The sequence below is a fragment of the Nerophis lumbriciformis genome, linkage group LG22 (assembly GCF_033978685.3).
Source record: "Nerophis lumbriciformis linkage group LG22, RoL_Nlum_v2.1, whole genome shotgun sequence".
NCBI classification, from domain to species: Eukaryota; Metazoa; Chordata; class Actinopteri; order Syngnathiformes; family Syngnathidae; genus Nerophis; species Nerophis lumbriciformis.
In genome coordinates, this window is record NC_084569.2 from 2,307,010 (window position 1) to 2,333,875 (window position 26,866).

The following is a 26,866-nucleotide window of genomic DNA, read 5'->3' on the forward strand; positions in this document are numbered from 1 at the left end:
GGCCACGCCCCCCACCTCCCGAAATCGGAGGTCTCAAGGTTGGCAAGTATGTTGCCCGGACAAATGAAGGTTTTATGATGGCAGACGTTTTAGTCCGGACCAAATTAATTGACTTTACATTGTTTGCTGTGAGGGGAAATAGTTTGGAAATGTAGAACAAGTCTATCACGGAACAGATCTGTGAACTTTGGAAGTTCTGAATGCTCCGAGACTAAAACACGTAAAACACTGACAAGGCAAAAAGGTATGGAGGGTCAAATTGGACGCAAGTAAACAAAAAATAAATCTTTAAATAATTACTTAATTGTCTCATTAATCAATTATGACTGTAATTAAAACATAAATGTACTATTAAATGTCATTAATTTATCTAATGTAAAAGTACATTTAATTATGTTATATAATAACACATTTAAGCATTTAATTCCAATTTATAATTGATGAAATAGTTTCCTAAATGTCTCACTAAAGAATGAATCGTTTTATTTAATGTTGTCCCTCCATAAAAAGAGGATGTCACTATATTGAATCCAAACCTGCGCACAATACTGAAAAAGTTCATTGCACTTCCTTACATCTCGGGCTCGTTCTTGTAGGTCACTGGATCAAGAGGAATTGAAGTCTGTAGGATGTCGAACTCCATCTGGTTGTTGTCCATGTCCAGAACACACAGGACATTATGACTCCCAGAGGTAATGGTGGAGGTGTCTTTGAACATATTTTGGAAGTCTAGAGACACCGAAATCCTTCTCTCCTCTGCTCTGTCCTTCCCAAAGATGTCTTCCTCGTCCTCCCCGCAGCTCAGCGCGACCTCGTTCTCGTAGCAGAAGGTGCTGACGCAGCGAGGGACCAAGTCCTTTGAGGACATGCAGGCAGAGGCGGGAGAAACCACGGAGGAAGCCCGACCCGCAGCCTCGTCGAGCTCTTTGGCGCTGAGGCGGGGCGTTGACGGCACCTCGTAGGTCTTGTGGAAGCGGCCGTAATCCACCTTGTAGCAGTTGCGGTCCTCGTAGATGACCGGTTCGAACCTGTGGCCCCAGAAGATTTCCCTGGAAAGATAGGAGCTACGGAATTGGGTGGTCATGGCCGTGGCCTCAACCATTCCTTCTAGTATCACGACAACCTCGAATGTGTCCGTCTCCAGATCAGCTTGGCTTGTCGCATACAAGGGGCTGTCTTTGTCTATCTCATGGACGATAACCAGCGGGGACACCAGAAACAACCTGTCTGTACCCTCGTCGTAGCCCACGTTGAGGTCCATCTGCTCCAAGGGGATGAATTCCCCTTCCACCGTCACGTAGGACCGGATGAGCTGCGCCCGCACGTGAGCCTCCACAATGTGGCTCCTGCGCAGGTTCCCCACCCTCCACATCAGGCACAGCTTGCCATCACGAAGGGCAACCACGGCGTTTTTGGAGAAAATGAGCGTCTGGTTCCTCTTCTTTGGCCGTGCCATCTTGGCCATGATGGTGCCAATCATGAAAGAGTCGATAATGCAGCCTACGATGGATTGAATAATCACGGTTATGACCGCCACGGGACACTCCTCGGTGACGCAGCGCCAGCCATAGCCGATGGTGGTCTGCGTCTCCATGGAAAACAAGAGGGCACCGACGAAGCCCTGGACATGGAGGATGCAAGGGATCCTTTTGGCCGGTCCTCCAGTGGTTTGTCCAGAGAAGGGGGCATTCAACGCTTCTGTTGCTAGCCCTTCGTTCTTCACCGTGCGGTGCTCCTCAAAGTCCCCGTGCGAGAGGGAGACGCTGTAAAAGATGATGCCAAAGAAAAGCCAGGAGATGATGAAGCTGACGCAGAATATAAAGAGCAGGTATCGCCAGTGGGTGTCCACGCAGGTGGTGAAAATGTCTGCTAGATAGCGCTGCCTCTTCTCCTCCATGTTGGTGAAGACAACATTGCATTGTCCGTTTTTCTTCACGAAGCGGCTCCGTACCTGGCTGGAGCCCCTGGTCAGAACCCTCCCGTTGTGGTTGTTCATGCCGCCTTGTCCCCTTGAGCCTGGCACTGCAGTGGAGGCTCCTGACCGCCTCCTTCTCCTCTTGTCCGCTTCCTCTTCTTCTGTGTCACAGTGTAAGGAAGAATGGCCGTTATGGAGATCCAAGCTGGAGATCTTCAGGTTCCCCTCCGCTGGTAAGTTGTTTGATACAATGCTGTACCTGTGAGGGAAAAGACAGAGTAAGACTGAATGGTCAAGCCCCTTTTTAGTATTGGCAGTGCTTCTCAATTAGTTTCTGTCATGACTGTTAGAATAATTATTTGTAAGTTAAGGCTGTTGCTATAGTTATAATCAATTGTGCTGAAGTTGTACTTTTCTATCTGTGCAAAGGGACAACTGGCAATCCAAGATTGCGAGTCGTCTCGTATCAGTGTTTGTGTCCAGAACATCGAGTACCGTGACGCAGACAAAGCAGAGACAGGGCGATATCACGAGTGTCAGCACATTTACATTTCTGAATGATCATGTATTGTGTCTAACTGGGGCTGCTGAAATTACCCCCCTTCCTTCAGAAGCAGCCTCAGCGATGTAACCAGGGACCTCCCAAATAAATAGAGGAGCACGTGGGACTGGACCTTAGAGCGTAGTGGGAGATTGTAACTGAGTGTGCAGCCCCAAACGTCTCTCCTCATTGAGCCAAATTGAAGTCTGTCTCTGCATGCTTCCTTGCTTCTTGTCTGTTTCATAGATGTCATCAGTGTTTGAACCTGACAATGACCACCCTGGGTGACAGATTTTCCGCGACGCCGCTGAATTTCATTTCTTTTGAGGTCTGTACTTTGTTTTTATTGCAGCAGCGGTAAAAAACAAAAACATGCCAGAGAAATAGGAAGTTGCAAATAGTAATAGAAAGGCAGAAAAGACACACCTGCCTCTCCTCATTTCGGGAATCCAAGGACTGTATGTGACAAGTTCTTTAGGACTTTTGTCGAAAAGGTTGAGAAGATCGACTTTATTAACTCAACTCCAGTAGATTTTGTAGGGTTTATTTCACATCACATCTACCGTATTTTCCGCACTATTAGCCGCACCTAAAAACCACAAATTTACTCAAAAGCTGACAGTGCGGCTTATAACCCGGTGCGCTTTATATATGGATTAATATTAAGATTCATTTTCATAAAGTTTCGGTCTCGCAACTACGGTAAACAGCCGCCATCTTTTTTCCCCGTAGAAGAGGAAGTGCTTCTTCTTCTACGCAAGCAACCGCCAAGGTAAGCTCCCGCCCCCATAGAACAGGAAGCGCTTCTTCTTCTACTGTAAGCAACCACCCGCCCGCGTAGAAGAAGAAGAAGAAGCGCGCGGATATTACGTTTCATTTCCTTTGTGTGTTTACATCTGTAAAGACCACAAAATGGCTCCTACTAAGCGACAGGTTTCCGGTTCATGAAAAGACGCAATCTCTCCATCCGCACACGGACTACTATTTCACAGCAACTGCCTAAAGACTTTCAAGAAAAGCTGGCTACTTTCCGTGCATATTGTAAAAACAAGATAGCTGAAAAAAAGATCCGGCCAGAGAACATTATCAACATGGACGAGGTTCCACTGACTTTTGATATTCCTGTGAACCGCACTGTGGATACAACGGGAGCACGTACGGTGAATATTCGCACCACAGGGAATGAGAAGTCGTCCTTCACTGTGGTTCTAGCTTGCCATGCTAATGGCCAGAAACTTCCACCCATGGTGATATTCACAAGGAAGACCTTGCCAAAAGAGACCTTTCCAGCCGGCGTCATCATAAAAGCTAACTCGAAGGGATGGATGGATGAAGAAAAGATGAGCGAGTGGTTAAGGTAAGTTTACGCGAAGAGGCCGGGTGGCTTTTTTCACGCAGCTCCGTCCATGTTGATATACGACTCCATGCGCGCCCACATCACGCTGGTTTTTAATATATTATTAAAGTTTGACTGACCTATCTGACTGTTTTTTTGACATTCCTTTAGCGCAGTTAGATGCGGCTTATAACACGGGGCGGCTTATAGGTGGACAAAGTTTTGAAATATGCCGTTCATTGAAGGCGCGGCTTATAACCCAGGGCGGCTTATGGTGCGGAAAATACGGTATTACAGGAGCTTTTCAGGATAGGTTGATTACCTTAAACCAAAGAGGCATAGCCGACTAGCATAGTGAATAATGACCAATATACGTACTTAATATTGCTGGGTTGCATAGGACGTCACATCCGGCTCATCAAATATGCGTGGTGGTCAAGCCAGCATCTGTTCTCAATGGGTACTAGGCGCCATTTAGCCTTTCTCTGAGGAAAAATGCCCTATGATTGCGTTGTTTTTGGCTGTACCAACCGTTCAAATCGCGAAAAGGATAAACATTTCTTCATAATTTCTCAAGAGGCAATCAAGAAGGCGGTAGACCAAAAGATTTTACAAAACGACTCCAGTCCTAGGGACCAGAGTCGAAGAATGCATGAGTTTGCAGTTAAAGGTTTGTTTGATATACTTTTAACGTTTAGTGTTTCCCATTGAAGTATTATCTTGATAGTATTTGTATTTCTTAAAACGCATTTCTGTTTCATAAAGCATTAACTCGGCGAGTCTAAACACAAAAAAAGTTTTAAACCAAAGGTAGCAATCATAAATGAATCTTTCAGCACATACACAATGTTGACATCTATAGTTATATTTTGATAAACAATCATAAATGAATCTTTTAGCACATACACAATGTTGACATCTATAGTTCTATTTTGATAAACAATCATAAATGAATATTTCAGCACGTACACAATGTTGATATCTATAGTTATATTTTGATAAACAATCATAAATGAATCTTTCAGCACATACACAATGTTGACATCTATAGTTATATTTTGATAAACAATCATAAATAAATCTTTCAGCACATACACAATGTTGACATCTATAGTTATATTTTGATAAACAATCATAAATGAATCTTTCAGCACATACACAATGTTGACATCTATAGTTATATTTTGATAAACAATCATAAATGAATCTTTCAGCACATACACAATGTTGACATCTATAGTTATATTTTGATAAACAATCATAAATGAATCTGTCAGCACATACACAATGTTGACATCTATAGTTATATTTTGATAAACAATCATAAATTAATCTTTCAGCACATACACAACGTTGACATCTATAGTTATATTTTGATAAACAATCATAAATTAATCTTTCAGCACATACACAATGTTGACATCTATAGTTATATTTTGATAAACAATCATAAATGAATCTTTCAGCACATACACAATGTTGACATCTATAGTTATATTTTGATAAACAATCATAAATGAATCTTTCAGCACATACACAATGTTGACATCTATAGTTATGTTTTGATAAACAATCATGAATGAATCTTTCAGCACATACACAACGTTGACATCTATAGTTATAGTTTGATAAACAATCATAAATTAATCTTTCAGCACATACACAATGTTGACATCTGTAGTTATGTTTTGATAAACAATCATAAATGAATCTTTCAGCACATACACAATGTTGACATCTATAGTTATATTTTGATAAACAATCATAAATGAATCTTTCAGCACGTACACAATGTTGACATCTATAGTTATATTTTGATAAAAAATCATAAATGAATCTTTCAGCACATACACAACGTTGACATCTATAGTTATATTTTGATAAACAATCATAAATTAATCTTTCAGCACATACACAATGTTGACATCTATAGTTATATTTTGATAAACAATCATAAATGAATCTTTCAGCACATACACAATGTTGACATATTTAGTTATACTTTGATAAACAATCATAAATGAATCTTTCAGCACAAACACAATGTTGACATCTATAGTTATATTTTGATAAACAATCATAAATTAATCTTTCAGCACGTACACAATGTTGACATCTATAGTTATATTTTGATAAACAATCATAAATGAATCTTTCAGCACATACACAATGTTGACATCTATAGTTATATTTTGATAAACAATCATAAATGAATCTTTCAGCACGTACACAATGTTGACATCTATAGTGATATTTTGATAAACAATCATAAATTAATCATTCAGCACGTACACAATGTTGACATCTATAGTTATATTTTGATAAACAATCATAAATGAATCTTTCAGCACATACACAATGTTGACATCTATAGTTATATTTTGATAAACAATCATAAATGAATCTTTCAGCACATACACAATGTTGACATCTATAGTTATATTTTGATAAACAATCATAAATGAATCTTTCAGCACATACACAATGTTGACATAGTTATATTTTGGTAAGACGGGAACATCACACACACCCGTAAAGGGTGTGTACAACAAACATGGCAGTAGATGCAAAGTTTTATCATGAAATGCAACTTTACCCGAGCAAAAACGATACATATTTATCCGGTAGAGTCTTGATACCAATTTCCTTGACCCAGACACTCACAAAGAAGTTGTAGATTTCCGTGCTTTTTCTAAGTTTTTATCTGTTTAGTCGTGTAGAATGGCGTTTGGAGCACAAGATAGTTCTGGGAGAGAAATCCGATGGATAGTCTTTGATATAACGCCACAAATCTATCTGCTCTTTGCAGGAAGATCTAGGCCTGTAGCGGACTCAAATGGTTAGCAAAACAGCCATCTTGGCTTGGTTGACTAACACTGTTTTTCACTTCCGGGCAGAAGTCACTTTTATTCAATTGTATTTTAGTACCAGCAACATGAACTACATAGCAGTGGTTTCTGCACTCGTCTTGTGGCCATTCTTCAAGTAGACTCAGACACATTCATATTTGCATCAAATACAACATCTCATCATCACTGCTATCCCTTTCAAAAATATGACCGAACAGTATATTTATATTAATTATTATCATTTATTTTGTTTTCTTTAATGTTAATAAGGATACATTGTTATGCAGAGATGTACTTACAACAATTTTACAGACAAATGATACTATGGCGAAGAAGAAGAGGTGTGGGGGGATTTCTTCTTTCCAAGGGAGGTGTGACAGAAAATAATGGAGAAGCACTGTATCTATCATTCCATTGGAAAAAAGATTTCTGTCATGGAGATTTTTAATTTTGACAAACGTGTTCCTCTCCTTTAAGGGGATTAGCATTCAGGAAGGTGAGTTCAGTTTGTGGTCGTGAGAAGGACAGCTGTCATGGCAGATTATCAGATTATACATCTGAGTCGCTCACACAGACCAATAAATATAGGGACAAAGTATTAAGATGCATGGTGTATATATATATATATATATATATATATATATATATATATATATATATATATGTATGTATGTATGTATGTATGTATGTGTGGGAAAAAAAATCACAAGACTATTTCATCTCTACAGGCCTGTTTCATGAGGGGGGGTACCCTCAATCGTCAGGAGATTTTAATGGGAGCATTCACATACCATGGTTTATATAGGGCACAGAGTGGGTGGGTACAGGCTGGCGTAGGGGCGTGGTGATTGGCTCATGTGTTACCTAGGAGGTGTTTCCGTCTATGGCGGCATGTTGTTACAATTTCGCTGCGCTTGTTGAGGGATGACAGGTCTGGACGGTAAATAATAAACAGTTTCTCTTTCAAGCATAGGTTGCATCTTTTATTACCACTATTGTAAGGTGTGCTGGATGCAAGAATTTGCCATGTTATTGAATATTCAACATTATTGTCTTTGAGGTCCCAAATGTGTTTGCTGAGTTCTGTGGTATTTCGCAGGTTTTTGTTCCTGAAAGAAGCCTTGTGATTGTTCCATCTGGTTTTGAATTCTCCCTCGGTTAATCCTACATATGTGTCGGATGTGTTAGTGTCCTTGCATATTACCTTAGATTGGTCTATAAATAAAGTTGATTTGATTTGATTTGGTAGACAACTGATGTTTGTAAGCACCCCCAGTTGAGGGGGCAATCAGGTTTCTTTCGACAATTACATCCTTTGTTGGTTTTGGAGTCGCTCTGTCTGAGGGCCGACGGCTCATTTGCAATTGTTTTGTTGTGGTTTGAGATGATTTGTCGTATATTGTTCATGCAGCTGTAGCTCAATTTAATGTTGTTCTTGTTGAATACTTTTCTTAGGATGTTGTCTTTGGGAAAGTGTTTGTCAATCAGATTGAGAAATTTGTGTCCAATGTTCGTTGAGACGTTTTTGCTGTATGGGGGGTTGTACCAGATGATGTCGTTCCGTTTTCTGTTCTTTTTTGGCTGGTTTCCTGGCGTGGGTTCATAGGTGAGGGTGAAATTGTATCCGCTTTCATCAAGGGCTTTTTGGTACGGGGGGGTTGCTTGGTCAAATTCAGCTTTGCTAGATGACAGCATCGATAGCCTTTTATTGATTCCGGTAGGTATTCTTTTCGTGGTGGTGGGTGGGTGGTTGCTGTCATGGTGCACGTATTGGAGTGTTGTGTTGGGTTTCGTGAATGGTTGGTAGCTGTTATTTCTCAGGTTGAAAGTGACGTCAAGGAAGTTGACGGTTTGCTTGTTGGCTTCAATCGTGATCCGTAGGCCGTTCTCTTTGAAAATTTGGCATATGCGCTTCTTGGTATTCTCGCTGCTCCTTGGTGAGGCGCGACACACTGCCAGTCCGTCATCAGGGTAAATACCAAGGTTCAGATTGAGGCTAGCGAGCTGGGAGAGGAGGAAACTCCCAACGAGTTCACACGTTTCTGCTCCGTCAAAACTTCCCATATATATATATATATATATATATATATATATATATATATATATATATATATATATATATATATATATATATATATATATATATATATATATATATATATATATATATATATATATACTACCGTTCAAAAGTTTGGGGTCACATTGAAATGTCCTTATTTTTGAAGGAAAAGCACTGTACTTTTCAATGAAGATAACTTTAAACTAGTCTTAACTTTAAAGAAATACACTCTATACATTGCTAATGTGGTAAATGACTATTCTAGCTGCAAATGTCTGGTTTTTGGTGCAATATCTACATAGGTGTATAGAGGCCCATTTCCAGCAACTATCACTCCAGTGTTCTAATGTTACAATGTGTTTGCTCATTGGCTCAGAAGGCTAACTGATGCTTAGAAAACCCTTGTGCAATCATGTTCACACATCTGAAAACAGTTTGAAAACAGTTTAGCTCGTTACAGAAGCTACAAAACTGACCTTCCTTTGAGCAGATTGAGTTTCTGGAGCATCACATTTGTGGGGTCAATTAAACGCTCAAAATGGCCAGAAAAAGAGAACTTTCATCTGAAACTCGACAGTCTATTCTTGTTCTTAGAAATGAAGGCTATTCCATGCGAGAAATTGCTAAGAAATTGAAGATTTCCTACAACGGTGTGTACTACTCCCTTCAGAGGACAGCACAAACAGGCTCTAACCAGAGTAGAAAAAGAAGTGGAAGGCCGCGTTGCACAACTGAGCAAGAAGATAAGTACATCAGAGTCTCTAGTTTGAGAAACAGACGCCTCACAGGTCCCCAACTGGCATCTTCATGAAATAGTACCCGCAAAACACCAGTGTCAACATCTACAGTGAAGAGGCGGCTGCGGGATTCTGGGCTTCAAGGCAGAGTGGCAAAGAAAAAGCCATATCTGAGACTGGCCAATAAAAGAAAAAGATTAAGATGGGCAAAAGAACACAGACATTGGACAGAGGAAGACTGGAAAAAAGTGTTGTGGACGGATGAATCCGAGTTTGAGGTGTTTGGATCACAAAGAAGAACGTTTGTGAGACGCAGAACAACTGAAAAGATGCTGGAAGAATGCCTGACGCCATCTGTTAAGCAAGGTGGAGGTCATGTGATGGTCTGGGGTTGCTTTGGTGCTGGTAAGGTGTGAGATTTGTACAGGGTAAAAGGGATTCTGAATGAGGAAGGCTATCACTCCATTTTGCAACGCCATGCCATACCCAGTGGACAGCGCTTGATTGGAGCCAATTTCATCCTACAACAGGACAATGACCCAAAACACACCTCCAAATTGTGCAAGAACTATTTAGAGAAGAAGCAGGCAGCTGGTATTCTATCGGTAATGGAGTGGCCAGCGCAGTCACCAGATCTGAACCCCATTGAGCTGTTGTGGGAGCAGCTTGACCGCATGGTACGCAAGAAGTGCCCATCCAACCAATCCAACTTGTGGGAGCTGCTTCTAGAAGCGTGGGATGCAATTTCTCCTCAACAAATTAACAGCTAGAATGCCAAAGGTCTGCAATGCTGTAATTGCTACAAATGGAGGATTCTTTGACGAAAGCAAAGTTTGATGTAAAAAAAAATCTTATTTCAAATACAAGGTTCAAGGTTCAACTTTATTGTCCCCGCGGGGAAATTTGTCTTGGGCACAGTGCATCATTGCTTTCTTAACATACCCAAAAACAACAGAACAAAAACACAAGCACAGACACAACCACAACCATACAACTAACATTTAAACATCAGAACATGGAGCTTGATAGACATAGGTGGCACTTTGATGTAGGCATAAAATCTACAGTATGGAGATAAAGATAAAGTACCAATGTGCATTGCACTAGAGCTCATGGATAAAGTGCTTTGTGCTAAAGTGCTTAGTTCTAAAGTGCTATGTGCTAAAGTGCTATGTGCTAAAAAAGTGCTAACCTATGTATTAAAATTCTATTGCACATTGTTGGTCAGCTTAATGGAGGCTGGGACAAATGATAATTTAAGGCGGTTAGATTTGCATAGTGGGACCCGGAGTCTTCTCCCTGATGGCAGGGTTCCATATTCAGGAAAGAGTGGGTGTTGTGAGTTGGAAATAATTGTATAATAATAATCATTATTTCTAACCTTGTCAATGTCTTGACTCTATTTTCTATTCATTTCACAACGTATGGTGATGAATAAGTGTGACTTTTCATGGAAAACACAAAATTGTTTGGGTGACCCCAAACTTTTGAACGGTAGTTATATATATATATATTGAGTGACTTTTCACCACACAAATGTTATTTTGGAAGCATGGAGTAAAGTTCCAGTGACAGAATGTGAGGTGAGTAGAATGTGTTGGAGCTGCAAAGAGAAGTCCAGGTCCACATTTCTTCCACACTCACGTCCTTGAAGTGTCATTGATCAGGCATCCAAATTGTGTTATTCATCATTTACTGTATGTATGTCTCACTGTATTCAATCAGGAAGGGAAATATCTGGCCAGTCATCAACAAGTGGAACCATATTTCATGATTACTGACCTACATGACGACAGGATGGACTTGTCCTTGGTGAGGATCTGCCTGAGCTGGACCTGACTCACCCTGCCTAGGTAGGTTCCAAGTGCCAGCTACTGTATATGTGCAAACTTAAAAGAAAACTGCATTTTTTTCACCCATCATCCACAATCCTTACGTGACAACAACACGTCTTCCTCTTTCTTTCTAAATCGCGAAAAACTGGCAGCTAACATTGCAGGTCATGGGGGTTCTACTATTCTACCTATAAAGTACTCTAAAAAGATGCAAAAACCTGCAACTCCTGAGGTGTCTACCTGCTAAATTAGCAAAAAAAATAAAATTGCATGCTAATTGTGACATGCGCCAAGTACCAAAATATATAACTCTGAGGTCTGCACCTTTAAAAAAAAAATGTTTATATTGCTAGCCCACTAACATTAGCATGCATCAAGGACCAAAATATGACGGAGGTGTACACTCACAAAATCAGTTTAAAAAATAGCACACTATTGTGATGCCAACAGGTATTATTCGTCAATGAACAAAATATTTGACGCCAAGCCTTTTAAAATTAGTAAAAAAAAAGGCCATTGGCTATAATCTCACATATTTACATGTTAAATGTTTAATAATATGTATTGTCCCCTTTTCAATAATGTACATCTTAATCTCAAACAATAGCATGCTTACAGTTAGCATTCGTGCAATACCAAGATATGTGACAAGTCGGTGTATACTTGCTAAATTAGCAAAACAAAAACCAGCATGCTAATGTTAGCATGGTGAAATGCTAACTGTAACATGGGTCAAGTACCAAAATATATGACTCTGAGGGGTGTAGCTGAAACATTTGTTTAAAATGCTAGCCTGCTAACGTTAGCATGCATCAAGCACCAACATATGACTGAGGTGAATACCCACAAAATTAACGAGAGTGAAAAAAGTAGCATACTAACGTTAGCATGCTAACAGGTATTATTCCTCAAGTAACAATATATTTTGCGCTGAGGTGTATACCTTTTAAAATAAGCAGAAAAGATAGCATGCTAATGTTAGCATGCTAAAATACTAACTGTAACATGCGTCTAGTACCAAAATATATTTCTCTGTGGTGTGTAGCTGAAAAATGTGTTTAAAATGCTAGCCTGCTAACGTTAGCATGCATCAAGCACCAACATATGACTGAAGTGAATACCCTCAAAATTAGCTAAACAAACTAGCATACTAAGGTTAGCATGCTAACAGGTATCATTCCTCAAGTAACAATATATTTGGCGCTGCGGTGCATACCTTTTAAAATGAGCATGCTAATATTAGAATGCTAACGATTATGCCGCAGACTGTTACAAAATGAGCTACGGGCCACATTTTGGTCATCCTTGGTGTTAATCATTCAATGTATTGAGTTGCCGATAAACAATCAAACATTCAGAGCAAGCTGTGACGTCGTTCAACCTTCTAAATAAACTAAATCTCAATCTCAAATAATAGCATGCTTACAGCTAGCATTAGTAAAACACCAAAATATGTGACATTGAGGCGTACACCTGCTAAATTAGCAAAACAAATCTAGCATGCTAATGTTAGCATGCTAAAATACTAACTGTAACATGCGTCTGGTACCCAAATATATTTCTCTGTGGTGTGTATCTGAAAAATGTGTTTTAAAATGCTAGCCTGCTAACTTTAGCATGCATCAAGCACCAACATATGACTGAGGTGAATACCCACAAAATTAGCTCAAGTAAGAAAACTAGCATACAAACGTTAGCATGCTAACAGGTATCATTCCTAAAGTAACAATATATTTGGCGCTGAGGTGCATACCTTTTTAAAATGAGCATGCTAATATTAGAATGCTAACGATTTTCCCGCAGACTGTTACAAAATGAGCTACGGGCCACACTTTGGTCACCCTTGGTGTTAATCGTTCAATGTATTGAGTTGCCGATAAACAATCAAACATTCAGAGCAAGCTGTGACGTCGTTCAACCTTCTAAATAAACTAAATCTCAATCTCAAATAATAGCATGCTTACAGCTAGCATTAGTAAAAGTAAAGTAACAATATATTTGGCGCTGAGGTGCATACCTTTTAAAATAAGCAGAAAAGCTAGCATGCTAATGTTAGCATGCTCAAATACTAACTGTAACATGCGTCCGGTACCAAAATATATTTCTCTGTGGTTTGTATCTGAAAAATGTGTTTTAAAATGCTAGCCTGCTAGCGTTAGCATGCATCCAGCACCAACATATGACTGAGATGAATATCCACAAAATTGGCGAGAGTAAAAAAAACTAGCATAGAAACGTTAGCATGCTAACAGATATCATTCCTAAAGTAACAAAATATTTGTCGCTGAGGTGCATACCTTTTAAAATAAGCAGAAAAGCTAGCATGCTAATGTTAGCATGCTCAAATACTAACTGTAACATGCGTCTGGTACCCAAATATATTTCTCTGTGGTGTGTATCTGAAAAAATGTGTTTTAAAATGCTAGCCTGCTAACGTTAGCATGCATCAAGCACCAACATATGACTGAGGTGAATACCCACAAAATTAGCGAGAGTGAAAAAACTAGCATACTAACGTTAGCATGCTAACAGATATCATTAATCAAGTAACTAAATATTTGTCGCTGAGGTGCATACCTTTTTAAAATAAGCAGAAAAGCTAGCATGCTAACAGGTATCATTCATCAAGTAACAAAATATTTGGCGCTGAGGTGTATATACCTTTAAAATGAGCAGAAAAGCTAGCATGCTAATGTTTGCGTGCTAAAATACTAACTGTAACATGCGTCCAGTACCAAAATATATGACTCTGTGTTGTGTATCTGAAAAATGTGTTTTAAAATGCTAGCCTGCTAACTTTAGCATGCGTCAAGCACCAACATATGACTGAGGTGAATACCCACAAAATTAGCGAGAGTAAAAAAAAATAGCATACTAACGTTAGCATGCTAACAAATATCATTCATCAAGTAACAAAATATTTGTCGCTGAGGTGCATACCTTTTTAAAATAAGCAGAAAAGCTAGCATACTAACGTTAGCATGTAACAGGTATCATTCATCAAGTAACAAAATATTTGGCGCTGAGGTGTATATACCTTTAAAATGAGCAGAAAAGCTAGCATGCTAATGTTAGCATGCTAAAATACTAACTGTAACATGCGTCCAGTACCAAAATATATGACTCTGTGGTGTGTATCTGAAAAATGTGTTTTAAAATGCTAGCCTGCTAACGTTAGCATGCATCAAGCACCAACATATGACTGAGGTGAATATCCACAAAATTAGCTCAAGTAAAAAAACTAGCATACTAACGTTAGCATGCTAACAGGCATCATTCCTAAAGTAACAAAATATTTGTCGCTGAGGTGCATACCTTTTTAAAATGAGCATGCTAATATTAGAATGCTAGCGATTGTGTTACAAAATGAGCTGGGTGTTAATAGTTTGACAATCCCACATTCAGCCGTCCCACACACAAGTCTACCACCCTCACCTGTGGCACTTACTTGTTCCCATGGCAACAATAATCCTTCATTGGAGGCCGGGGGGGGGAGGATGGCTGCCACCAACCAGGCGTCCACCAGGCAGCAGATACTCGGCCAGCGGCGCTGTAAAAAAAAAGGCCACATTAGAGCTGAGTCAGCAGGAAGAGTGGCATCAGTTAGGATGTTGATGACTCCTTCTTGATGACTCCTTCTTGATGACTCCTAATCTGACAGAGCATCCTTCACCTTGTTTCACGCAAGTAAAAATGTGACTTTAGACTTAGTCCCTACCAGAGGTGGGTAGTAACGCGCTACATTTACTCCGTTACATCTACTTGAGTAACTTTTGGGATAAATTGTACTTCTAAGAGTAGTTTTAATACAACATACTTTTACTTTGACTTGAGTATATTTATAGAGAAGAAACGCTACTTTTACTACACTCCATTTATCTACATTCAGCTCGCTACTGATTTTTATCCATCTGTTAATGCACGCTTTGTTTGTTTTGATCAAAGTAGGATCTATCGCATGCCTGCGTTTCACCAATCAAATGCAGTCACTGGTGACGTTTGACTCCGTTTCACCAATCAAACAGAGCCAGGCGGTCACATGACCTGGTGACCGCAGCTGAACAAAACAACAACAAGCTTAAGCTTACATGAACTCAACGTCAAATTTGAGGAAGCACATGGCGGTAAGTAACCTTAGTAGATATATAGGCTGGGAACATCTCTGCGCTGCTGACCCGTCTCCGCTCGGGATGGTGTCCTGCTGGCCCCACTATGGACTGGACTCTTACTATTATGTTAGATCCACTATGGACTGGACTCTCACTATTATGTTAGATCCACTATGGACTGGACTCTTACTATTATGTTGGATCCACTATGGACTCTCACACTATTATGTCAGACCCACTCGACATCCATTGCATTCAGTCTCCCCTTGTTTAGAATTTTGAAATTTTTTATTTAGAATTTTGACATTTTTTGTTTTGTATTTTGACCTTTTTTGTTTTGTATTTTGATCTTTTTTTATTTGTATTTTGACCTTTTTTGTTTTGAATTTTGATATTTTTTGTTTTGTATTTTGACCTTTTTTGTTTAGAATTTGACATTTTTTATTTAGAATTTTGACATTTTTTGTTTAGAATTTAGACATTTTTTGTTTTGTATTTCGACCTTTTTTGTTTTGTATTTTGACCGTTTTTTTATTTTGACCTTTTTGTTTAGAATTTTGATATTTTTTGTTTTGTATTTTGACCTTTTTTGTTTAGAATTTGACATTTTTTATTTAGAATTTTGACATTTTTTGTTTAGAATTTAGACATTTTTTGTTTTGTATTTCGACCTTTTTTGTTTTGTATTTTGACCGTTTTTTAATTTTCATTTTGACCTTTTTGTTTAGAATTCACACCATTCGACGTCCATTGCATTCGGTCTCCCCTAGAGGGGGGGGGGGTTACCCACATATGCGGTCCTCTCCAAGGTTTCTCATAGTCATTCACATCGACGTCCCACTGGGGTGAGTTTTTCCTTGCCCTTATGTGGGCTTTGTACCGAGGATGTCGTTGTGGCTTGTGCAGCCCTTTGAGACACTTGTGATTTAGGGCTATATAAATAAACATTGATTGATTGATTGATATTTTGACTGTCACCGTAGGCTGATGTTAGCTTCCCTGCTATGAATCACTGTCAAATGTACATCGTGTGGGGACATTTATTAACGCACTGCAGCCTCATAGACACACACACACACACACACACACACACACACACACACACACACACACACACACACACACACACACACACACACACACACGCATGCATACAAACACCAATCAGAAGTCCACAGTGTGTTCTCAGGTGCAGCCCACACCTATCAGTTTATGGTTTGTGTAAAGGCTAACTTGTTATTAGGGCCCGCATGGCCCATTGTAAAAGGAATCCCAATGGGAGTCCTTTTACAATGGGACATAAGGACCTATTGTTTTTCTAAGGTTTTATTATTATTCCGCCGCCTCTTTGAGCACTAATTTGACCCACTTAACATGCTTCAAACCTCACCATATTTGACCCACACATCAGGACCTCCGAAAATTGTCTTTTAATAAAAAAACCGAACCCCGAAACTCAAAATTGCGCTTTAGCACCCCGTAGAAAGAAAACTGCTTATAACTCCCAGTACGAATGTTGTAGAGACATGAAACACAAACCTCTATGTAGGTCTCACTTAGACCTACATTTCATAAATTGACAACCCCCAGCGAAAATCAACAGGAAGTTTGATATTCCCCCTTCAAAACAAATTTTTTGTAAAAACCGGTCACCTTCCTTCAAAATCTATCTCCTCTGAGCGCGTTTGTCGTTTAGGCTTCAAACTAACACAGGAGAGAGATTGAACCCTTGTGTCACTTAGCCCTACTTTTCATTAATTAATTTTGTCGGGCAAAAATCAACAGGAAGTTGGCAATTCCCCCCTCAAGACAAAAAAGTACTAAAAACAGTAACTTTTGCCTCTTTGAGCTGTATTTTGACCCCCTTAACATGCTTCAAAACTCACCAAACTGAACGCACACATCAGGACTGGCAAACATTGCGATCTAAAAAAAAAAACCTAACCCCAAATCTCAAAATTGCGCTCTACTGCAATTTTTTACTAAAACGCAAAAAAAACTGCTCCTCGGAAGAAAAAAATGACAAAACTGCCTGTAACTCCCACTGGGAAGGTCGGAGAGACATGAAACAAACAAACCTCTATGTAGGTCTCACTTAGACCTACATTTCATAAATTGACAACCCCCAGCGAAAATCAACAGGAAGTTTGCTATTCCCCCTTCAAAACAAATTTTTTGTAAAAACCGGTCACCTTCCTTCAAAATCTATCTCCTCTGAGCGCGTTTGTCGTTTCGGCTTCAAACTAACACAGGAGAGAGATTGAACCCTTGTGTATAAAAGTATAGAACAGCTCCGGTTTTGATTTTATGACCCTTCAAAGAACCCACAATGCAGACAAGGTAGGTACACTAGACAAAAGTATTGGGACACTTATGACTACCACCGGACAAAAGTATTGGGACACTTATGACTACCACCGGACAAAAGTATTGGGACACTTAGGACGACAACTGGACAAAAGTTTTGGGACACTTGGGACTACAACTTGACAAAAGTATTGGGAAATTTAGGACTACCACTGAACAAAAGTATTGGGACATTTACACCGAAAACTGGACAAAAGTATTGGGACACTTGGGACTAAAACTTGACAAAAGTATTGGGACACTTGGGACTACAATTGGACAAAAGTATTGGGACACTTGGGACTACCACTTGACAAAAGTATTGGGACACTTAGGACTACAACTTGACAAAAGTATTGCGACACTTGGGACGAAAACTGGACAAAAGTATTGGGACACTTAGGACTAGCACCTGCCAAATACGCGGGCCCGACCAACGCTGCTTGCAGCTTTAATTTTCCTTTGTAATCTCTGCCTACTGAGCCTATGGTGCTGTTAAGTTATTGTGGCTCAATTTGCCTTCATTTCTTTTATGTTCATATATTATTGTTTTAGTTGCTTAAGAGGTATTCCTGGCTCTGAATTTGCTCATTGCTATTTTGATGTTTTCGTGCATTATTTGTTGCCGTCATCATTAAACGAACAGGTTACTCATCAGTTATTCAGTACTTGAGTAGTTTTTTCACAACATACATTTTACTTTTACTCAAGTAAATATTTGGGGGACTACTCCTTACTTTTACTTGAGTAATAAATCTCTAAAGTAACAGTACTCTTACTTGAGTACAATTTCTGGCTACTCTACCCACCTCTGGTCCCTACTTGGTGGTGCCGTGCCTGCGGACATCTGAGACGGGATTATGTGCTGGCAAGGAGCCGTGTGCACCCCGAGGACCTGCTTGTGTAATTAGATCCACTAAGTTCTTTAAAAACGTGAAAGTAATCAAGGCTTGTTTAATCCAAACTGCTGCTCCGTAGTTTAGGACCGCGGTTCTTAACCACTCAAATAATAACACTACATTTTGTAATCTTACTCTGGATTGGAATGAAATGAAATGTAACCTACTTACACTTGACAACCTTGTCAAAGGATGTGAACGCAGGTGTGTGATAATCAAGACTTAGGTCAGGCTGATTACAAAACTAACTACTCATCAAATATACTGCCAAAGTAAAACTTCATAAAAACTGATGACTAATACATTTACTGCTACATACAATTACACAGTGCCGAATTAAATTAATTCCAACTAAATTGGGTAAATTAAAAAAATAATATATGTTGTTGGAATAATTGTTTGTAAGTTATCACAAAAGAAACGTTGTATTATGAATGCTGTCTTTCGAGGCCTAACAAGAGGAAGAAGGCTCGTGAAACGCCACTGTGATTTCAACACGGACAGATGGCAGGATCTGCTCAACTTCCAGAGGAACTCTCTTTGAAGTATTTCACAAACTCTCTTCCAACTATTTGGTAACCGAGGTCAACGCTATTTACGACCCGCTGCCCTCTTGAAGGTGCTGTGGTCAGGAGACGGGAGGGGTTATCCATTGTCCTCCAACACCTGCCCCAGCTGGATCCAGGAAGAGCCCAAGCCCGAGAAATCCTCTTCTTGGTCTTCAAAGCGACCGAAAACAATGACTGTTTTACATACTTCACATTCCTGCTGTGACATGTGTTGGTGCGTGAACATTGAACATCTGAATAAATGAGGAGACGAAAACCTTCTTCGTCAGAGCGTGGTGCAGGACTGTAAAGAGAGTGCAGTGGCCATGTCTCTCCTCAATATTGAGTCCAAATTGAATTCTGTCTCTGTTTGATTCCTTGCCTTTTGTCTTGTTTAATAGATGTCCTCAGTGTTTGAATGTGACATATGTTTCTTTTTTTTCTTTCTTTCTTTTTTTTTTTTTATTTAATTTTTTTTTTTTTTGTTCTGTCCGGCTTCTCAGGCAAATCATATAGTAGATGTAGATGCCCATATCGGCTGTTCACATTTACTTTACAAAAGAGAAGTGTAGGATACTTCTCTTGTTGCCTTATTTGTATTTGACTTTATTAAATGTATTTATATTATCATTTGGTGCAGCCGGGCCGGAGCAGGAGGGGATAGAAAGAGAAGAAAAGGAAGACAGAGGGGGAAATTGTGGGGACAAGAGGGGGATAAGACAGAGAGACAACAACAACAACAACAATAGAACAACATCAGTAAATAGGATATGTACAAATATGATAGTAAAAGTGATAGCAAAGAAGCAGTTAGTGAAATAAATAATAATACAGAAATGACAATGAGCATTATTACACTACAAATGGATCAATACAAATACCAATAGAAATATCACTATTGACAGGGCCGGCCCGTGGCATAGGCCGTATAGGCAAATGCTAAGGGCGCCGTCCATCAGGGGGCGCCACGCCAGTGCCACAAATGTTGGAGAAAAAAAAAAAAAAAGTTGGTACTAGTATTTCTAAATACAAAAAATAATCCCACGTTAATTAAAATGCAAAGTAAAGCCTATTTAATAGAAATATTATTTGTTACAACATTACGCCCCCCCCCCCCCCCTTCATCCCCCCGCACGGTGCGCCCCCTCCCTTCCCGTATCATGACTCTTTTTGGACGTCACCACATCAAAAAATCAACACAAGATGTCAAAACGGCCAAAACTGTCAGGTGCCCAGGGAAGAAAAAAGAGAAAAGAAGAGGAGGAGAAAAATTATGAAATTATTTGTCTGTTACAGAATGTGATAGTAACCTGGCTTTTTAGCATTAAGTTAATGTTACATGATTCGGCAATTGCTAATCAATAAATAGCTAGTTCTGTTTTAACGTCGGGTTAATATTGTAGAGGGGGCTAAATTGTTATGGAAAATAATAATGTAACGTTAGGTAATTACAGTACTCCCACCTTACATTCCTCAGGGACATTTGTATTAGATCTTTTAAGCAGGTGTTTTTGTTTACATTGTTATTGCCTTCTGGTTAGCTAATGTTTGCCCTGCAGGTAATAGTCACTTTTCCACCCCTTTATATATTAGGTATAGTTGTAAGTAAAAAAAAAAGGTCAAAGACAAAGCTATTCGGGTTCTTGTGAGTATATACACTTCACTGCCGATGTGGGGGGGCGCCACCTAAAATCTTGCCTAGGGCGCCAGATAATGAACAATACCAATAATTGACCTCTATTGACAGTTGTTCAAATGCAACAATACATATACGTAATGATAACTAGAGATACGAAATAATGCAGAAAAATGGAGGGGAAGAAAGAGAAGCAACCTATATTAACCATGTAGATTGTTAGATAATATATGTTTCTTAAATAAACTGTGAAGAAAATTTTCTGGACTATAGATCACACCCACCACATTTTAGAAAATAAAAAATCCTATTATTAGCCGCACCGGACTATAAGCCAAATTAATATATGTTGTGTAATGAGTTATTTACACAGAAATATTCTTAAATCTTATTGTTAAATATTCTTAAATATTTACATACCTTAATTGTGTCTGTAACAGGGCAGTAAAATGGAACGATCAAACAAAACAGGAGTCATGGTCATGGACCCACTGCGCAAGCTAGTTTAGTTTAGTTTATTCAGGATCCCCATTAGTCTACACCGCAGTGGAGACTATTCTTCCTGCGGTCCAGGCAAAACAAACATCACACAATCACAAAACAAAAGATTACAATGTAGTACAACACCATCAATAATAAAATGTTGTAATACAAAAAATAGCAACAACAAAAAACAATAACTTGGAGTTGACATAATTATGTTCATACCAAAGATAAAAAAGAGCAATATAAAAAAATATATATATTTTTGCAAAAATCAAACAAAGTGCCAATGGCCTATAATAAACACATTAGTGTACCAAAGACAAACAATAAGTGACAAAAAAGTACCATCCACCCATTTTCTACTGCTTGTCCCATAATCAATAAAATAGCTAGCTCTCCAATCAGCTAAACAGACTCAATAACTCCACGCTGAATATACTGAGGAATTTGTAAAAGTGAAACAATACAAAAAGAATGTTATTGTGAGTTAATAATACTAACACAGACACTTGTAAATGTGTTAGCATATTAGCTAACGCTGACAACGCTAGTGTCATTACGACATTACGATAGCATGTACAAATATGCATGAAAACACTCCTACAGACATCACACATGGGACACTTTAGTAAGTAAGAATAGTTTTAGTTATATTGTAAAACTTACAAACGTGGCTTGAACTGATGAATGATGAGTAGAAACGCAGAATGGCAGAATGGCACTTCTACTTCCGGTTCAAAGCTTTAAACAGCAGGAAACGCTTTTTTGCGTTAAACTTATCTATAAACATAAAAACTGTAGCTTGCATTGTCCACTCTCCCTGGGGTGTCGACTGATGGGATGGTTGTATCTTTCAGCACTGCTGCTCTCTTTCCCCACTCCTCAGATAAAACAAAATGAGTTTTCTCAGCAATATTGTCAGCTTTTATTTAAGCTGTGTTCCTTTTGCGAAGTGGTTAAGAGCAAATATTCAGTGCTTAAATCAGGTCAGATTTGTACGTAGCGTGTGGAATTTCAAAGTTGACTTTAAGTACGAACTTTTTCCGACTCAAAGACCACACAGCAGCAGCAGAAGATGGGATTACCTCTCGCTGGTGGTCGGAGGAGCCATGTGAGCACTACGGGTGAAAAGTAGTTCCTCTGTGTTAGCTCTTACAACCGGCATGTAAATAAAACATTGTTTATAGTTTTGGATGTTTTTCTAAGATCGCTTTAGAGGCGGAATAGATGAATCCTCATTACCTGCATTGTTATCCGCCTCATACTAGCCATTTTTTTACTATTTAGAATGTACAGAAAAGGGAAAGACATGTTCCTGTCTCACATAGGGATTGTAGATGATGGGCAACATTACAAAAATAGCTAAGTTTTCTTTTCAGTAGGACTTGTTTTGTATTTTGACCTTTTTTGGTTTGTATTTTGACATTTTTTGTTTTGTATTTTGACATTTTTTGGTTTATTTGACATTTTTTGTTTTGTATTTTGAAATTTTTTGTTTTGTATTTTGACCTTTTTTGTTTTGTATTTTGACCTTATTTGTTTAGAATGTTGACATTTTTTGTTTAGAATGTTGACATTTTTTATTTAGAATTGACATTTTTTGTTTTGTATTTTGAACTTTTTTTTTTTTAGAATTTTGACTTTTTATTAATATTTTTGACATTTTTTGTTTGGTATTTTGAATTTTCTTATTTTGTGTTTTGACCTTTTTTGTTTTGTATTTTGAACTTCTTTTGTTTAGAATTTTGAACTTCTTTTGTTTAGAATTTTGTATTTTTTTATTTAGAATTTTGACATTTTTTGTTTTTATTTCGACCTTTTTTGTTTTGTATTTTGAACTTTTTTGTTTAGAAGTTTGACATTTTTTGTTTCATATTTTGAAATTTTTTGTTTAGAATTTTGACATTTTTTATGTAGAATTTTGACATTTTTTGTTTTGTATTTTGACTTTTTTTGTTTTGTATTTTGACCTTTTTTGTTTAGAATGTTGACATTTTTTGTTTAGAATGTTGACATTTTTTATTTAGAATTGACATTTTTTGTTTTGTATTTTGACCTTTTTTGTTTTGTGTTTTGAACTTTTTTTTTTAGAATTTTGACATTTTTTATTAATAATTTTGAAATTTTTTGTTTGGTATTTTGAATTTTCTTATTTTGTGTTTTGACCTTTTTTGTTTTGTATTTTGAACTTCTTTTGTTTAGAATTTTGAACTTTTTTGTTTAGAAGTTTGACATTTTTTGTTTCGTATTTTGAAATTTTTTGTTTAGAATTTTGACATTTTTTATGTAGAATTTTGACATTTTTTGTTTTGTATTTTGACCTTTTTGTTTTGTATTTTGAACTTTTTTTTTTTAGAATTTGACATTTTTTATTAAGAATTTTGACATTTTTTGTTCGGTATTTTGAATTTTCTTATTTTGTGTTTTGACCTTTGTTTTGTATTTTGAATTTTTTTATATAGAATTTTGACATTTTTTTGTTTTTTATTATTATTTATTTGTTTTATTATGGGGCGCAATGGTGCCCCATAATACACCTGCTGTGATCCTGTTTTTATGTTTTTATGTTTTTATTAATTCTATTTTAATTATTTATTTTTTATCGTGTTCTGTTTGTGTTGTGTTGTGTTTGCTCGGTACTCGTTTTATCTTTTAACCTGCTCATTGTACAGCACTTTGGCTACCCCTGTGGTAAATTTTAAATGTGCTCTATAAATAAAGTTGATTTGATTTGATTTGATTTATTTCAACCTTTTTTGTTTTGTATTTTGAACTTTTTTGTTTAGAAGTTTGACATTTTTTGTTTCGTATTTTGAAATTTTTTGTTTAGAATTTTGACTTTTTATGTAGAATTTTGACATTTTTTGTTTTGTATTTTGACCTTTTTTGTTTTGTGTTTTGAACTTTTTTGTTTAGAATTTAGACATTTTTTATGTAGAATTTTGACATTTTTGTTCTGTATTTTGAACTTTTTTGTTTAGAATTTTGACATTTTTTATTTAGAATTTTGACCTTTTTTGTTTTGTATTTTGAACTTTTTTGTTTAGAATTTTGACTTTTTGTTTCGTATTTTGACCATTTTTTTTGTATTTTGAACTTTTTTGTTTAGAATTTTGACTTTTTGTTTCGTATTTTGACCTTTTTTGTTTTGTATTTTGAACTTTTTTGTTTAGAATTTTGACTTTTTGTTTCGTATTTTGACCTTTTTTTTGTTTAGAATTTTGACATTTTTTATTTTGAGTGCTGGCAAGTAACATCCTACGACATGAAAAAAGTCGAAGCCTTCCACAATAGATGCCTCAGGAAACTCTGTCGAATCTTCTGCCCCGAGAAAATACCCAATGCACATGTACACAAGAAGACCAAGTGCAACCGTGTGGTGCTAGAGATCAAATGCCGCTGATTCCAATGGCTTGGGCGTGTTCTGAGGATGGACCAAGACCGCATGCCCAAGATCGCACTACGTTGGACTCCACCTGGGAAAAGGAAGCAAGAACAGGTGGCGGCGTACGGTGACAGCTGAGCTGAAGGAGATGAACCTGACCTGGGCCGAGGCACAGCATGTTGCTCAAGACAGGTCCAGATGGAGGCAGATCGTCGAAGCCTTATGTCCCGTCAGGCACGAAGAGGATTAAGTAAGTAAGTAAGTAAGTATGTAGAATTTTGACATTTTTTGTTTTGTATTTTGACCTGTTTTGTTTACAATTTTGACATTTTTTATTTAGAATTTAAAAATGTTTTGTTTGGTATTTTGACTCCTCTTATTTTGTATTTTGACCTTTTTTGTTCAGTATTTTTGCTGGAAGCAGTCAGGTGTGCTGGCTCTATGCTGGCTTACCTGCGCCATGTCAGACGCGCTCGTGCTCCCGGGCGGGAAAGCTACTTCCTATCAACTTCTGGCTATGTCTTAGTTTTTGTTAGACCAGGTGGAGGTGTTTCTGTGAGTAGGGATTCGGTTCTGGATTGGTTGTCTTTATTTTGCCGGTTGTGGTGCGCTGACAGGTAGACGGGCCTGTATAGAGTCGGCTCGCTCACCTGCACTGTCTTCATCCTCACCGTTTTCTTTTGTGACTTTTGACACAGGCGAGTTCTTTTTAGCGTTTTTTATTTTTGTACAATTTTATTTTTTACAAACGGGTTGAACGGGCTCTCCACTTGGGGGGGTTCACACTAGTCGGCTCACGCTTGCCTTCCCGATGCCCTCAACCACCACCAAAACATTTGGGACGCCAAAAAGAACATTTTGCGCCAAACCTGACACGCCTGCAACATATGGGGGATTTTTGTGCACGTTTAGGGCCTCAAAAAGGCGTCCAAACATACAGAAGAAAAATCACAAACTTTACGTACAGTAAAGTTTTTAACCCCAACTATGATATCCTGCAGCTGCAAGTTGACCACAATAATGTAATGTTTATGAATTATCATGACGATAAACACGTTTAGACGCTCTCGACTCACAAGTGAATGGAGCCAAAGTTGCCAGATGTTTTTGATTAGGATTATTGAAGATGATTAAAGGATGGCGGTGCCTTTCCCAGTATTGTTGAAGAAGTATACCACAGTGTTGTAATACTGCTTGTGGATTTTGAAGATTTGATATATAATACAAGTACAGTTGAATATTACTCACCTTATGAGTTGATGTTGGGGCTTTTCAATCCCTTCTGCCCCCAAACTTCACCTGGCAACCCATCCAGCATGTTTAGATGTTTCTTTCGCTCTTTTGCTGTCATTGAGCACTTTCCTTCCTTCCTTCCTTCCTTTCTTTCCTTCTAATCCTCCATTGTCCTCCTTTGTAATCCTGCTGCTGCGCGTCTGCCGCCTGCCCCAAACTGCTGCGTCAATATCTGCCGGCTGCACCGCCCGGGAGGGGATGGAGGCAGCGAGGGAGGCGGAGGTGTTGGCGGTGATAAAGAATCACTCTCAGACTGCAACATCAATCAGAAAAAAGGACACAAACCACTTTTTTTTTTTCTTTTTTTTGTTGAAGTTTTCAAGCGCAGCTTCAGTTTTTCTGCTCTTTGTGCTCCACAATGGACGTCATGAGGGGGTCACGTGGGGTCACCTCTACTTTTATGTACGAGCCGTTTATGACTATTTAGAATGTACAAAAAAGGGAAAGACATGTTCCTGTCTCACATAGGGATTGTAGATGATGGGCAACATTACAAAAATAGCTAAGTTTTCTTTTCAGTAGGACTTGTTTTGTATTTTGACCTCTTTTGGTTTGTATTTTGACCTTTTTTCTTTAAAATTTTGACTTTTTATTTAGAATTGACATTTTTTGTTTTGTATTGTGACCTTTTTTGTTTTGTATTTTGAACTTTTCTGTTTAGAATTTAGAAATTTTTTATATAGAATTTTGACACATTTTGTTTTGTATTTTGATCTTTTTTTATTTGTATTTTGACCTTTTTTTGTTTAGAATTTTGACATTTTTTGTTTTGTATTTTGACCTTTTTTGTTTTGTATTTTGATCTTTTTTGATTTGTATTTTGACCTTTTTTGTTTAGAATTTTGATGTTTTTTGTTTTGTATTTTGACCTTTTTTGTTTAGAATTTGA

At 38.0% G+C, this 26,866-nt stretch overlaps 1 protein-coding gene across 2 annotated transcripts; it reads right to left on the reverse strand.

Moving 5' to 3' along the window:
* Window positions 1-35: 35 nt before the first annotated feature.
* On the reverse strand, window positions 36-26,122 carry kcnj4 (potassium inwardly rectifying channel subfamily J member 4). Of its 2 annotated transcripts, none has more exons than XM_061974448.2 (3): window positions 25,933-26,122; window positions 14,724-14,825; window positions 36-2,174 (listed from the first exon to the last, which is right to left on the reverse strand). In XM_061974448.2, the coding sequence occupies exons 2-3, from the start codon at window positions 14,750-14,752 to the stop codon at window positions 572-574; spliced, it is 1,632 nt and encodes a 543-aa protein (XP_061830432.1). In that variant the 5' UTR covers window positions 14,753-14,825; window positions 25,933-26,122; the 3' UTR covers window positions 36-571. The 2 variants fall into 2 exon arrangements, with proteins under 2 accessions (XP_061830432.1, XP_061830433.1); XM_061974449.2 differs by having other exon boundaries at window positions 14,711-14,825.
* Between the last annotated feature and the right edge of the window lie 744 nt (window positions 26,123-26,866).

Excerpts from the sequence above, each read along its gene's own strand:
- kcnj4 (XM_061974448.2), bottom strand. The coding sequence starts at position 14,752 with ATGAAGGATTATTGTTGCCATGGGAACAA. Across the intron at positions 2,175-14,723 it reads TATTGTTGCCATGGGAACAA|GTACAGCATTGTATCAAACA; the intron begins GTAAGTGCCACA and ends TTTCCCTCACAG.